Source organism: Phoenix dactylifera, chromosome 8, assembly GCF_051530095.1.
Source record: "Phoenix dactylifera cultivar Ajwa chromosome 8, Ajwa_hap1_PhDact_Kaust_v1.1, whole genome shotgun sequence".
NCBI lineage: Eukaryota > Viridiplantae > Streptophyta > Magnoliopsida > Arecales > Arecaceae > Phoenix > Phoenix dactylifera.
The window spans coordinates 31,915,099-31,930,295 of NC_143197.1; the positions used below are offsets into that span (position 1 = coordinate 31,915,099).

Genomic DNA, 15,197 nt, shown 5'->3' on the forward strand with positions numbered 1-15,197 from the left:
TGCCATACTGCTTACCTAACATTAGCACCTCTAACTTAGCCCCAGTCCCTATCAAACATTTAAATCCTATTTAAACCCAATGTATTCATCTGGATGTTTTGTACACTCTTTTTTTTTTCTTCAAAAAAAGATAATACTCTACATTTGATTATGCAGTGAAATTAAATAGAAGCTCTAAAATCATGAAACCGGAACAAAATTTACATCTTTCTCTTCTTGTCGTCTTAAGTCTTTTAGCTTCTAAAAATTCTGAGTAAATCTCTACTTATTTTTTAAAAAATAAAAGCTTAGAAGTCTTAAGATTGAGTTTTTTATTATTATTATTATTTCTAAACATCCGCAACTCATGCCCAATGAGTTGCACGGTGGCAGCTAAATCAACCCCTTTGTACCGGTCAAATCGGCTCGCAAATGGAGCAATCGGTAGTAAAGCCCATTTCATCAAAGGAGGCCCATTTAAAACCTTGCTACAAGCATCGTAGGAAGGGGAAGAGATTAGCTGCAAACAGGGCTAAAATGGGATCAGATATACATCAAATACTTGTATATTCATATTCATACTTATTTTGCTTGATAAATACAAATACAGCAGTCATAAGCAAAAATTCATATCCTAATTTATTTTAAACCGATATGGACACAAATAGAATATCGAAAGTATAGATATAAGTATAGATAATTAAACTCTATGAACATAGAATAAAAAATATTAATAAGTGAATGAAAAATTAAATTAATAGTATATTAATATGATCATTTTTAAAAAATATATAAGTATTATATAAAATAAAATAAATTATAAATAAATAATGCTATTTAAATATTAAATAATTGTCTATTTATGTCCATTATTTTTCTATAAATATAAATTTAGATATAATATTAGTTAAATTTTTAAATTTTTATTCTTGTTTACTGGATTGGATCCGAATAAGAAATCAAATCCGAAAAAAAATATTGTCCCACCCCCTTCTACCCCTAGCTGCGAACTTTCTGACAGCAAAAGGACGCGCGATCCAGAGCAGCACCGGCGATGTACAAACAAGAGCGCCGACGAACGATGACGTTATCAGAGAGGAAATATGATATATATATTATAATCACGGACAGCCTCCAATTGCTCGTCTTCGTATCCGGCCAGCTCATTCCCAAATCCAGCGCTGTCCCGTCACCGGCCGAGGTGTACTTATCCGACTGCAGAGCGCTCGTCTCTTAGAGAAGGATAAGACGAACAAGAAGAAGATGGCTTTCGAGAATTGATAGGAATTTCGTGATTCTATGTTCTCGATCCCCTCCCTGGCTTGTTGAATTATAACCCTTATCTGGATTCGAAGGCATTCGAGAGGAGAAATCGGATAAAGATGGGATTTTTATTCATCTTCTAGCTCCAACTGAGAGGGAGGGAGGAGAAGTTCAAATTTTGAGAGCAGAGAGAAGTTTGGAAGGGGAAGAACCTGTCCTCGCTCGCCCGATAGAAGAAGAAAGGAATAACCTTTTTCGATTTCTCCAGCTCGTGGATGGAAGGAAAGGAAGATGAAAAGAAGTGAGAGAGAAAAAGGAAGGAATCGCGTTCTGATTGTCTGAAGAATTCTCCCAAATTATTCCAATTCCAACAAGAACCCAATTTAATTCAAATTTAAATGTAAACTTCTTCCCTCATCAATATCACCCCGAAATACCGAAAAAAATCGCTGCTTTGCAGCCAGAATTGGAATCTCGTATACAAAATTCTGAAAAAAAAAAATGCAACATTTAGAGAGGAAGAAAAGAGAGGAAGAATCTCAGATCTCCTACCATAGTAGATACAGGTAGCCTATACACAACAGAGCAGCTCCATCGCCGACGATGATAAAACCCCGACTCCTCGCCGCAGCGGCTGATCTTATGTCTTCACTGAACTCCGGCGGCGATGACAGCCTCGTCAGCGGCGTTTCCACCCCGTCCGCCCCCTTCGGCGCGGACGCCCCAGCCTGCGCCGGTGGCGGAGCCACCTCCGCTCCACTCCCCGGCCTCGGCTTAGCCCCACCTCTACCGCCGCCGCCGCCGCCTGACGAATCCTTGCCGAAGATCTCTTTCGGAAGCAAAACCCTCGAGACGGCGAAGACGGCGACGGGGTTCTGGTCGAAGACGGTCCGGGTGATGGTGGCCTGGACCACTCCGGTGTCGATCGCCACGGAGCCGTTGACCCGGGTGATGTTGAGGGTAAACCGGCCGGCCTCCGTCGCCTCCGTGGCGAGCGTTGGCTGGACCGGGTTCACGATGGACTCCAGAGACCCCAGCGGGTAGTAGGAATGGAGCACGTGGAACCGGAGCACCACGGCCTTCCGCTCCGCCGGCAGCGACTGGAGCCGCTCCGTCACCGGCAGCTCGGCGAAGGCCTCGTCGGTGGGGACGAACACCGTGATCCCTGCCCCGCGCTCGTCCGCCTCGAATTCCGCCGCCACCCCGGACGCCTCCAGCATCGACGCCGCCACGTTGAAATCCCGCCCGTCGACGAGCACCTGCGTGATGTTCCGCGGCGCAGCCGGCGGCCGACTCAACGAAGCCGCCAGGTCGAACCCGTACGGAACCAGCAGCGCATCCACCGCGAATATGCTGACGTTGTAGGGCAGCGACTCCACGAGGGAAAGGATGGTGGCGTTGGAGGGCGAGTAGGGGACGGGGGAGCGGGCGGTGACGCCGCCGCCGCGGGGGTCGCGGGTAAGGTTGACGGCGCCGAGGTTGTTGAAGGCGCGCCCGGTGGTCTGGTAGAGGGTGGCGACGAGCTTGCCGGCGGCGGGGATGCGGCGGAGCTCCGGCCAGGAGAGGTACTCGAGGAGCACGTGGTAGCGGAGGACGTCGGCGATGTCGGCGGCGGAGCGGCCGAGGTCGCCGAGGCGGAGGAGGTAGGAGTTGGGGACGGCAAGGAGGGTTAAGGATGATCGCCGGGTGAGGTCACCAGCTACAGGGGTCGAGCCCAGCAGCCGGTTGAAGTCAGAGAGGTCCGGGAAGGGTGCTAGGAGAGCGGTGACGTTAACCGCCAGAGACACGGAGGGAAGAAGAACTACAAGAAATAGAAGGAGAGGAGCAGAATGGCGAACACGACAATGTGAGTGGAGGAACGGAGGAGACGGAGAAGCCATTTCTTTCTTCTCTCCACTCACTCCACTCCACTGAGAAGAGAGCTAGAGGACCACGGGGGAGAGATGATGACGACGACGATGAGAATATTATAATAATGTTTTTTTTTTCCTTCTCTTGTCCTTTAATATTGGCAATTTCATGCCTCGCGTGCGATCTGCTCACCGTTCAGTACGTTCACCTTTCTGTTCTCCTTGGTTCGTGAGCCGTGACGTCGGAGGCGAGCGGAAGCGGGGATTGTAAATCCGGAATAAAGAACGGCGGTTCCGCGTGAGGTGTCCGCATCCACGGGGATTAGACGCGACGAGAGTGCACCGCCTCATCTAGGGGACATGGAATGGGGACGAGTGGTTGTTGGACGCGTGGACGTTTGCTTTATGCGCCGCCCAGGCCAGTCGATTTGATTAAATGGTTGGTGGGAAGGGCTTGATATTTGTATCCACTTTTCTACTTTTCTTTTCTCACCCGTGAAAGTATCGTTCTTATGCTAAAAGGAGGGGGGTCCGGATTCATACCCTACTTCGAAAATTTTAGAGGTCAAGCTCATCTTTGCAAAGACAGAATGGTATTGCTGAATGAATGAATTTTTTTATGATAAACCACACCGATAGAGTAGTCTGAAGTCTGATGATGCTGCTCAGCTATTGAGAGCCTTATAGAATATTTTATTTTTTTAATTTTTTAATACATTCATACTAGAGGAGTGCGAGTCCCTTGTTATAGCAATATATATATATATATATATATATAGAGAGAGAGAGAGAGAGAGAGAGAGAGAGAGAGAGAGAGAGAGAGAGAGAGAGAGAGAGAGGTTATTCACTTGGTGATTGGAGTTAAGATGTCAAATGGAAATAAAAGGAGTTATGGATCAAATGTGGCAGTAGTTAAATTAAGCGGTGTGTCATCCAAGGTTGTCCCAAGGAAGACGGTCGCACACCAATAGGTATACTTGACATTCTACATGGACATGGTGGTTTAAAAGTATGTCATGAGAGAGTATAGACAAAAGAAGCAAAGTGAATCCACTGTAAAGGGATAGCTCCTAACAAAGCTGCATTTATGTGGCACATGCGGCCATCATGCAATACTTCTCGGCTTGTTCTCAATTGAGTGGGCCTATCTTAAGGCCAGCTGGCAGCTATCATACCTAACACTAAGGCGAAACATTCATTATTAATTAGATATTTCAGTCTCATTCATATTTTACAAATCATTGCTCATCATCAAGTTCAAGTATTCAATTCAAATAAATAAGCACCAGAACATTGTGCAGATGGAATTATGGCAATGGTGCATAACCTCAGGGGTGCATTGCATGTCTGATTGACATGATCTTTTAATTTTCATATGTATTGGATTTAATGGAGCTAAATTAAGAGTTAATAATAAATTGCCAAGACTATTCTCTAAGGGCACTGATCATCCCTTGGAATGAAAGGTCCCAGTTCCATCACATAATCAACATAATGTCAATATGGTAACAGTAAAGAGGGAGTCCAAGGAGAATCAGGTCAAAAGGACACCAGACTAAAGCGTGTTAAAGTTAATCATACTTTGAATGCTTGTCACTAATCGATCCTAAAGCCTGTCGTCTGTAAGAAAAAGTTCACTGCTGCTTTGAGGTGGACCTAACCCCGGAAGTCGACTGATGATGAACCTAAATGCATTATGCTCTTTCAACTGCTGCATGCATGGAGAGAAGAATAGGGTGCTCGATCGGCCAATGGAAGCTAGCAGTGTGTCATGATGGCGGCCGTGTGGTCCTACTGTGGATAACTAGGTAGGGCAGGAGTTGTAACTTTCGTGCGAACCTATCATTTGATCATGCGATGGTCACTTTGAAATTCATGCAGATAGATGAACGGAAGAGTCTAGGGTGTTTTAAGATTTGTACACATCGCTATTCGATGATCAATGTTGTGAAAGAAAATCAATCGCTCATTCGTGCGAAAGATACAATCCGAACCCAGCTAGCTAGCAGTTGAACGAAAGTTGATCTATAGTATTATTGTTGTGATACATTAGTCCTTTATAACAGGTCCAGCTCGGTTAGGGAGAAAGCTATTGCCTCTACTAGGCATTGGCCGGCTTTTTTTAGACACGGCTTAACAAATAGTGGCATCAATTGTGGTGTTGATTGTAAAATGATCCAGTGGAAGCCACTGTTTAGCTCTTAACAACTTTTTTTCCTTAAAGAAAAAGTTGGACCTACTGTCCTGTAAATGTTTCACCTTATTGCCTGCATGTTGCCAGTCGATGCCCAGCTACCTCAAAAGAGAGACAATAAGCTTAAATAATCACATATGGGTACGGAGATGCTTGCTAATGTAAATTAGATTTGAAACTCCTTCGCTCGCTTGCAATGAGAAGCCTCACGGAGAGCCATTTGCACAACTTTAAAATATAGAAGATACCCAAAAATTGGGTACGAGAAAAGTTATTGCTAATATGGTGTGTGGTAAGTTTCAACTTTCATCCAATTACATACGGGCCAAAAGTTTAGGAACAAGAAGAATAAAACTAGGTGCACTATCTTACAGGACATGTCTCTCCGAAGAGAAAGTACCTTATTGTTCCTTATCCCAAAAGAGTTCTAAAAAGTTTTAAGATTTGGATATATTGGAATCTTTGGTTGGACCAAAAAATATGTGACCAAGCTTGATAGTTTTTAAGATGACAAGGGGTATTTCTTAATTGAAAATTATTTTATTTTTTGGTATAATAAATGAAAAATATTTACACAAGAAACTTCATGTTCAACCATTCCACTAATCCCTATGAATTATGCAAATTCCTCCGTAAAAAACAGTTACTAAATCCCCCTTCAAAGTTCAACAAATTAAAATGGGTAAAAAATCTAAATTTTAGAAAATAAACAATCCATTGCCTACATTAAGAAGAGTGGATAAATTATATATATGAAAAAAAATTGCGATATCGTTAGTGATAAAAAATAATTACACTAAAAATATTTTTTGTCGGATGATATTGTGGTTAATTATAGCCTTTTTTTATTTATTTATTTTACATGCATCCTACATGATAAAATTCAGCGAACATTAATTACAAAAGGTTGAGCAACTTGTAGGAGATTTACAACTGCGATGACTTGCGTGTGTGAGAGAGATTTTTGAGCAAGAAGCAAGATCTAAGGCCATAAACCAGAGACTCATTTCACTTTGCTTCCATTGCCAAGCAAAGTCCTTTTGTGAGGGATGATAACGTGTAGTAAGAGGGCTAGCATCATAAGCTCCAAAGATCATTTTTTTCCCCTCTTTTTTTCCCAGAGTAAACTCGCAAAAGTAAGAGCTGATTGGTGCTCATAAACTCGCATTTGCATGATTGCATCCAGAGCCCGCAAACAAAACAATAAAATAAAGCAAGCTTCCATCGCTTTTATCAACAGAATCGCCGCACCTGTTTGCTGCCCCCTTCAAACTTCCAGTCCATCTAGATAGGATTAAGACTTTGTGGGCTCCAAATAAGCCCAAATGAATTGGCCATTACATGGGAATCTAATTGTTGAGTCTCACATCTACTATAATTTGCCCGCAAATATTCTATAGATCCCAAACAAGATCGAGACATGGCACCATTTAGATTAGCATCTATCCTGCCACTAGAATGTAAACTAAAAAGAGCAGTTTACATAAAAATGTTTGCTTAGTGATAAACATTTCAACCAAGATTCGTCATTTCAGTGCCGGTTCTCATGCGGGTGCCACACTAGTACAGTATCAGTACAGTATGAGACGAAATTTTTTTTAGCATACTGAGTATTGGTACGGTATGTTACACTCCATATTGTTCGTTTTGGACTAGCACGATGTACCATAGTTTCAACTATTGATTAACTACAAGCTAGATTTTCGTGCCACTTCTCAAACCATAACCACTATCCTCAAATCTCATGTACATCAGCGATCCGCTTAAATAAACTCGGCACCATCGCATCGTTGTAAAAAAATTATCATTTTCTCAAAATCTCTTTTTTTTTCTTGTATTTTACTTTATAGATATATTTAATACGCCGTAACTATGATGGCTCGCATTCTTCTGCTTGCGATAGAAATTTTCTTGTTATAAACAAATAATTTTGATACGGAATCAGTAAATTGCATAGCTTTGCCTTATGACTGACGTACTTTGTTTGGTACGGTCCAAATCGAACCACAGAACCGGACCGGTTTGTTCAGCTCCGGACCGAACCGAAGGGAAAACCGGTTTCTCCTCCTGGTTCCGCTGGTTTACGAGTTGCGGCCGTTGGCAGTTGCGCGCGGGAACAACGGCACGGAGAGGACGGTAAGAAAAAAGAAAAAAAAAAGCGGTAAGAAGACCGCAAGGGAAGAAAGAAGGGAGCGGACGACCGTTGTCCTCTCTCTCCCTCTTTCTCTCCATCCTATATCCCCTCCTCTATTTCCTCCTAACCCTAACCATAACTCTAATCCTAATCCTTATTCTCCTCTGGATACGGAGGCTACCAAAGAACTCACATTCCCCACGACCATCCTGATCGCTTGGTACGTCTTCTCTTGATTCCAAGATCATTGTTTCTTCCTTTCTGAAATTTTTGTCGTTGTTAGATTTAATTTTTTTAACAAAAATCTTCGATGTTGCTTCTTTATTGAATAAGAGGATATTCTTTAATCCGGATTTTTTTGGAAAAGATCATGTTTTGATGTTTCAGGTGATGTCCTCGCTGCTCTTTTTCTTTTTTTTCCCTATAATTATATGCTTTCTACCCAGGAGATAATGCATCTGTTGAACCGTTCATTTAGATTGCAAAGGAGAAGAGGAAATAATTTTGGTTCTTTTCGGCCATATGATTATGATGGTTGATGGTGGTTGTCATGGAAATTCCAGGCATTGCACTGTTCTTGTGATGATGCTCCTTTTGGCTATCATAAGATGCTATCCTGGAGATAATGCAGCTGTCGGAACCTTTTGTCTTGATTAATTTTAGTTCCTCTTGGTCATATATATTGCTCATGGAGTCCAGCTACTGCAAATTACGTTTGTATCATTCTTTTATGTGATGGTCGCTTTCTTTGATCAGCTGCTCTCTTTTTTACAGCATAGCATCCATCAGAGGCCAATTGTTCTTTAGCTGCTGGCAGTAGACATGGGTGAGAATTTGCAGCCCGAGAGGTCCAAAATGTCACTCGACAACTATCATCCAGGCTGCATGCAGAGCCTACTTCACGTCCTCGACTTGCACCAGCGGCTTTATAAAAGAAAGACTCTAGGATACCGGAGGAATGACGGTGAAAGTCGGCCTGGAAGTAAGTCTTTTTTTTTTACTCGATGAATAGCCTGTCTCTCTCGCTCTCTCTTTTTATTTTTCATTATTCACCATACTAATAGGTTAAGTAGTAGTTTTCGAATACTTATTACATAGTCAACAGGAAATGATGCAAGATGTTTAGGTGGTCTATGATTGTCTCATAAAATCTAATTCATTAGAAAAGATAAAGAGATGGTATCTTGACAGTCCTATCTATTGGTCCTGCTTCGCAAACAACATGAAAGAAGGCTACATTATTTCAGTGTCACTTGTCAAGATATTGATCAATTATATCAGCAAACCAACAAGGAGAAGCAAGAGCATGTTCCACCTAATTTGTCACATACGGAGACTCTCCATCAGCTGATGGTTTCATATAAAGTCCTTCAAGCTTTGCTGAATAGTTGTTTCTATGTCTTGATCAACTCGCTCTCAGGGGCCCTAAGATAAGTTACTGAAATAACTCATTCAATTCTGTACTAACTTCAGCGAGGTTTATCCTAGAGTATCCCTGCTCTGTCAAGGTCAAAGTTGCAGTTTTTCTTTCCATCTTAAGGTGATTCTATGAAGCAATGGCCAATGGTTAGGACTGTGAATAGGCTAACAACAGTTTCAGAATTGCTATCCAAACAGTTCCACAACCTATTACCAACCAGCGGCACCTTACAAAAATTAGTTATGTTTCACATATTTATTTTTTAAAATGGTCAATAAGCAATATTTATTATAAATCTTCTTAGAAATGCATGGCTTTAGGGATGTAGTATATTAGATTATCATCTGGCTGTAATCTTCCAAAGGTGATAATTTCCTGGTTTAACTGAGCACTTGATCTCGTTAGGGAATTTTTTTCTGGATTTCATCATATTGATTATTCTACGCACGTTAAGTGAGCTAATTCACAAAGGCAGCAACATTTTAATTATGTTTATTGCTTTTGTAACTGAAGAAATTGCAGACTGTACTTGCCTGCCTTTCCTTATGCTACAGTACTATTCATTCCGTTATCATGGTCTTAGGCACTAGAACAAAGTTAGTTGCTCCTATGGATGTGATCTGCTTAGTTTAACATCCTTTCTTGGATAGGAGGTTCAAGAATTTTTCAGTTATGTAGGAACTCAATTAGAATTGATGGTTTCTTGTTCCTTAAAAAGGATTATAGGTGCTGAAGATAATCCTGCTTACCTTTCATGTGGATTGTAATGCTTAGCCTGTACTTGCTCCCTGTTACTTCTATCTGTTTAATGAATGCATCACACATTTTTTTTTTGGTCATCATGTGGGTTAGATGGTCACTTCACAATTTCATTTTCCCATGCTCATTATAAATTTTTAAAAAATTCAGGAGTTAAAAATCCAAAAATGAAGCACCATATTCCTTCAACCAGTGAAGACAATGTCTATCTGGATAAAGATGCAAAATTCCTGGTGAGCTCAATACATCTCTGAAAGACAAAACTGCAAGCTTCAGAATATGCTGTTGATAAATGTGTTATTTCTTTTTATCAATTTTGATCGAAACAACCTTAATTTCTTCTTTTTATTGAAAATAAATGCAAGCATATATCATGTCATGTCTTCAATTAGTTCTGCCCATATCGCTATATAAGTCATGTTGTTAGCTTATCAAATGAACCAGAATTTAAGTGTTGGTTGTTTCTGAAACTGTCTCTTAATATATTAATGCATGTTCTTTTGAACCATCTGATGACTATTTGTTGATGCCGCCCCAGACAGAAGATAAAATTAGTCCTGCAAACAGGACTTCTGGCAAGGCTCTCATGAGAAACATAATTTGTAAAAGAAGGAATAGGCAGAAAGATCAGAAGCGAAAGATTTCTCCATTGGCATCACGGTTGCTTCGTACCAGTTCTATCCATCGTTTGGAATGCAATGATTATGTTCTTCCTGATGAACTTACTTCCGGCAGCGAAACTTCACCAGTTGGACTTCATTCAGCTGAGGCTGCTTCTTCAAGTAGCCAAAATAGACCATCATCGAGCAAAACCTCCGGCAGTCCTATTATTCGAAAGCAATGCAAAGTGTGTGGGAGCATTAACATTGCGGATGACAAGGGTAATAACCGGCTTGGAGATCATTTACTGGAGAAAAGAACACTTCTTGGAGAAAAGTTAAATGAAGCAAAGGAAGCCTTGTTAAAAAAACAGCAAAGTACGCATGCTGGAGAAGCGGGAAGAGGTGTTGCTCTCCTTCAATCAAAAGAATTCTTGGATATGATGGAGTTACTCAATGCAAACAGGGAGTTAATTCTAAAAATTCTACAGGATCCAACATTCATTATAGCAAATTATCTGCAGGCTCAACAGGCTTCTGGCTCCGAGATGGTTTTGACCACGTCTAGTTCACTTCCTGCAGCAGAGTTGTCATGCAGAAATAGCGAGGCACTTAGGCTCAATCATAAGTCGAAGGAAAGTGAACCTCTCTCCAGAAAAAATGGGAAGTTGGAAGCTGGAAGCTCACCTTTAGTTCCTAATATCATTGAGGATGGTTCCCAGGCGATGGAATCAATTACTGATGAAGAGGACGAAATTCTAACAGTGGAAGCTGAAAATCTGGATACTGCTGGAATTGCTCCTGCTCTTGGATACTTAACGGGTTCTTTCTATATATCAAACGACAAGAAAGATAGGACTCTTTCAAATCATTTTAAGACCATCAAGCGGAAGATAAAAGATGTAATCAAGGATAACAAAAAGGAGCATCATAGAATCTCTATGGATGGGGTTCTCCACAAAATCCCATATGGACAGAAGGTATCCGAGGATGTGAAGAAAGAAGTTCAGAGTCTGTTGGAACGATCTGCATCCGACAAACTTAATAGCTACAGCTCAAAAGGTAAATTTGGGAGAAAAGGTGTTGCTTCTTCAAAGAGCGGCCCTGTAGGTGGAAGTATCAGGAAATCTTTCTCGCTAACTGAATCCTTGGATAAGTATTCTCATTTGTTCGAGTCTATTTCAAGCAGAGAAAAGAAAAGGTTACCTGCATGTTCAGTGTCGACGAAAGAAGATAGTGGTTTACAGGTTAGGAAGTTCCCAAAAGCCTTCGAAAGGATATTCTCCCTCCCTGAACTTGACTCATATTCTTTAAGCAAGGATATCCAAGATGAAGTATCTGATGCTTCTCAGTCACTAGAGATGCTAACTTCAGGTCCTCAAATTGATGATGCAGTGCTTGATCCATATAGTTATAATAAGCCCAAGCCAGTTGACAATCTTGTATGCACAGAGGAAAGCATAAAATCAGATGCACTGACAGAACATATTGTAGAAGTAAATGCTAATGAACAGCCCATATTGATCAATGAACTAGATCATTGTGACACCTACAGTATTTCTGACAACTTTGTTTCAGAAGAGGATAACTATGGTTCCCTGCATGTGATTTCCAGTGATATGCCTGCAGAGCCAAGTCCAATCTCTGTAACTAACTTATGTGCTCAAGAGGACCTTGTCAGTCCTGCAAAGGATTCTGTCTCAGAAGGTAAATTATCTCAGATCAGCAAGACATTTTTTACTGAAATTCACAAACTCATATATTCATAATTTCCCAAAAACTAATCATCTGAGGAAATGCCTTCTCTTCTTGATCCAATTATCAGTTTTTCTTCTATCTTCTATGATTACTCAATGAATAGTCTAAGAAGTAAGAACATCTTTAATTAGGAAGATAAAGCAGGATCCTGTTTTTATTGATAATAATTGCTCATATAACTATCCAACTGCAGCAGGTTCAGAGCTGAAAACTAGGCAGATAGATTTGGAGGAGCTGGATTGTTCGGAGCTGAAAACTAGGCAGACTGATCTAGGGAGCTGCTGGGGTATTGATGATGCCTCCAATGTGGTGGAAGGTGTTGAAACAGACTTTGGCAAGGCACCAACTTCAATGGAACTCGATGATTTTAATTCTTCCGACATTCAGGTGGATGAGAAGGATGAGGCACAGTTTCATTATGTGAGAGATATATTGATGAAGTCTGGGTTTAGCAGTGATGAGCTTCTTGGAGAATGGTATTCTCCTAACCAGCCAGTGGACCCCTCACTGTTTGAAGAAGCAGAATGTTCTTGTTATGAACTTGATCCTGCTGGATACGAGCCTGAAATGACTCTTAATCACATGCTTCTGTTTGATCTGATCAATGAAGTCTTGTTGGAAATCTACGACAGTACCTTCACTTACTGCCCCTGGCTCTCGCGTTTTGATTCTCGTGTTCGGCCAATGCCAGCAGGTTACCATGTGCTCGAGGAGGTGTGGGCAATCATTAGTCACCATCTCAGCTCTCAACTGCAGCTGGATCAAACTGTGGAGGATATTGTTGCTCAAGATTTCATGAAGGATGATGGATGGATGAGCCTCCAACATGATACTGAGTACATAGGCCTGGAGTTGGAAGATCTGATTTTAGATGATTTGCTAGCTGAGGTCATTCTTCAATTTGATGACTTGCCGAGTTCTCTATATGTTCTCTGAGAAATCGAGTCCTCAGTATGTTCATTCCTAGTTCCTGTCTCCATCACGTGCATAGAGCTTTCTTTTTTGCCATTATTTTTTTGTAATTATGAAGAAATCTGTTAAATAATTTGCCTCCAATAGGGCTTTTTCTTTTGGGCCGATAGCAAGTTTAAGCTCACTCACTCCTTGTTCAGACAAGCATCCAGTTGATGCATTCCTTTCACCAAAAATCTTTACATGAACAGAACCCGTCTTTAAAACAATGAAATCGATTCCGATCCCTCACTGTGATCTCACGATCATACACCTTAGAAATGAATTTTGTTGCTAAATGGCAGTCTGCACACACCCGCAGATTCTTAACAATCCAAATTGGTGTCCTCGGAGGAGTCTTCAGCAACATGAAAGCAATGGCCAACTTCTCACTATGCCAATGCAATGCATCCTCCTTATCCCCTTCATCGATGTCGAGCAGTACCTCTGAAGATACTGGCACATACCCTGCTCTCTTCAACTTCTTCCCAATCTCCTCCACCATCTCATAGATCTCCTTAGACTGCAAATGTGATGTATCTCCGGCAATGAACTCATAGATCTCACCATCTAGCTCCACCGAACTGCTTCCAGGCACCTTCCTAATCCCACGCTTGCTCATCACCTTCCTGATCTCCCACTTCTTGTCCCACCGGCGTGTCAATGCATAGACATTAGATAACAATACATAATTCGAACTGTTCATCGGATCCTCCTCAAGAAGTTGCTTATTGATGCTCTCGCCAAGCTCAAGCCTACCATGGATGCGACAAGCACTGACTAATGTCCTCCATATCACCGGGTTTGGCTCGATTGGCATCGTTCGAACAAATTTCACTGCCCGCTCGACCATCCCTGCTCGGCTAAACAGATCCACCATACATCCATAGTGCTCAATTTTGGGTTCGATGCCGAATTCTCTCCTCATCGAATCAAAATAGTGGCATCCTTCATCAACCATGCCAGCATGGCTGCATGCAGTGAGGACGCCAATAAAGGCTACATCATCGGGGGGCACGCCAGCATCCTTCATTGCCTCGAAGATGCAGACCGCTTCACTCCCACGGCTGTGCATTGCAAGCCCATCGATCACCGACGTCCATGACACGATGCTTCTCTCCGGCATTCTCTCGAAGAGAGCCACCGCACCATCAATGTCCCCACATTTAGCAAGGGTGTCCACCAGAGCATTGCACAAAGGCAGACTCTTCGGTATGCTCTCCCTCTCAATGTAAGACCCGAGCCATCTTGCGAGCTCGAGAGCCCCCAAGTCAGCGCAGGCAGAGAGCACTGTGATGATGGTGACATCGTCAGGACGGACTCTGCCGACCTGCATCTCCCGAAAGAGAGCCACGGCCTCGTTGGACAGGCCCGACCGGACATAGCCGGCGATCATAGCACTCCAGGTGACCGGGCTGGACCTCGGAATCCTGTCGAACACCTTGCGAGCAGAATCAAGGCTGGTGCTGGAGCTGGAGTACATGCGGATGAGGGTGTTCTGCACGTACGAATCATCGGCGAATCCAAATTTGACGGCGGAGGCATGGACCTGGGAACCGACACCGTGGGCATGGGGGAGGCCAGCGCAGGCCTTGAGGAGAAAAGGGAATGTGAACTTGTTGGGGTGGAGATGGCTGCGGAGCATGAGGGAGTAGTAAAAGATGGCTTCTTGCTTGGACTCGGGGCGGTGGGACTCGGCGTGGGAGCGGATGACAGTGTTGAAGAGGAAGTCGTCGTATAGATGGGTGGCGGCACGGGGGAAGAAGAGGAGGGAGGTGGCGGCATCGACGGCGTCGAGGGAAGAGGCGGTGGAGGTGAATTTGGTGAGGACGAGAGGGTTGGCTTGGAGGCCGGACTTGAGGAGGAAGGCCTGGGCTTGGAGGAGTTCGGGGAGAGACTCGCAGCCTTGGAGCAAGGCCAGGCACATCTGTTCAGCTGCTCGTCCTCTGGCGGCCGTGCGTACCAGAGGAGGGAGGCTTTTGAAATGCCTTGCCGAGGGAAACACCATACTCCTCAAGTCCATCGCCAGGCCAACAACAACATTTGAACTACCGCTGCACCCTGCTATATGGATGGTGTCATTGACCGTTCATTGATTGGCAACATGCAGAAATTTATCCAATCTCACTTCTTAATAATCAGCACATTATGATGGAACAAGTTTGTATGTTCCTAGCATGAAAATACACAAACAAAAATCTGGTGTTTACTGCAGAATAAACTATGGTAAACCTGAAAAAATATTTCTTCGAGTGCGAGCTTTCTACCAGCAAATCTACAGGCAAAGATG

General features: G+C 42.7%; 2 protein-coding genes and 1 pseudogene across 3 annotated transcripts; 1 reads left to right on the forward strand and 2 right to left on the reverse strand.

Annotated features, from left to right (window-relative positions):
• Window positions 1–1,573: 1,573 nt before the first annotated feature.
• Window positions 1,574–3,713, reverse strand: LOC103716498 (fasciclin-like arabinogalactan protein 4). Its single transcript, XM_008804524.5, has one exon. The coding sequence runs from the start codon at window positions 3,120–3,122 to the stop codon at window positions 1,791–1,793; it is 1,332 nt and encodes a 443-aa protein (XP_008802746.3). The 5' UTR covers window positions 3,123–3,713; the 3' UTR covers window positions 1,574–1,790.
• Window positions 3,714–9,753: 6,040 nt separating this feature from the next.
• DAU1 (TRM32-like protein (DUF3741)) lies at window positions 9,754–12,892 on the forward strand. The gene is made up of 3 exons (XM_026808232.4): window positions 9,754–9,832; window positions 10,138–11,905; window positions 12,150–12,892. The coding sequence occupies exons 1-3, from the start codon at window positions 9,767–9,769 to the stop codon at window positions 12,890–12,892; spliced, it is 2,577 nt and encodes an 858-aa protein (XP_026664033.4). The 5' UTR covers window positions 9,754–9,766.
• On the reverse strand, window positions 11,405–15,037 carry LOC113463351 (pentatricopeptide repeat-containing protein At4g21065 pseudogene; annotated as a pseudogene). The gene has a single exon (XR_015968453.2). The product of XR_015968453.2 is annotated as a pentatricopeptide repeat-containing protein At4g21065 pseudogene (transcript).
• Between the last annotated feature and the right edge of the window lie 160 nt (window positions 15,038–15,197).

Excerpts from the sequence above, each read along its gene's own strand:
- DAU1 (XM_026808232.4), top strand. The coding sequence starts at position 9,767 with ATGAAGCACCATATTCCTTCAACCAGTGAAGACAATGTCTATCTGGAT. Across the intron at positions 9,833-10,137 it reads ATAAAGATGCAAAATTCCTG|ACAGAAGATAAAATTAGTCC; the intron begins GTGAGCTCAATA and ends ATGCCGCCCCAG. Across the intron at positions 11,906-12,149 it reads AAAGGATTCTGTCTCAGAAG|CAGGTTCAGAGCTGAAAACT; the intron begins GTAAATTATCTC and ends ATCCAACTGCAG.
- LOC103716498 (XM_008804524.5), bottom strand. The coding sequence starts at position 3,122 with ATGGCTTCTCCGTCTCCTCCGTTCCTCCACTCACATTGTCGTGTTCGC.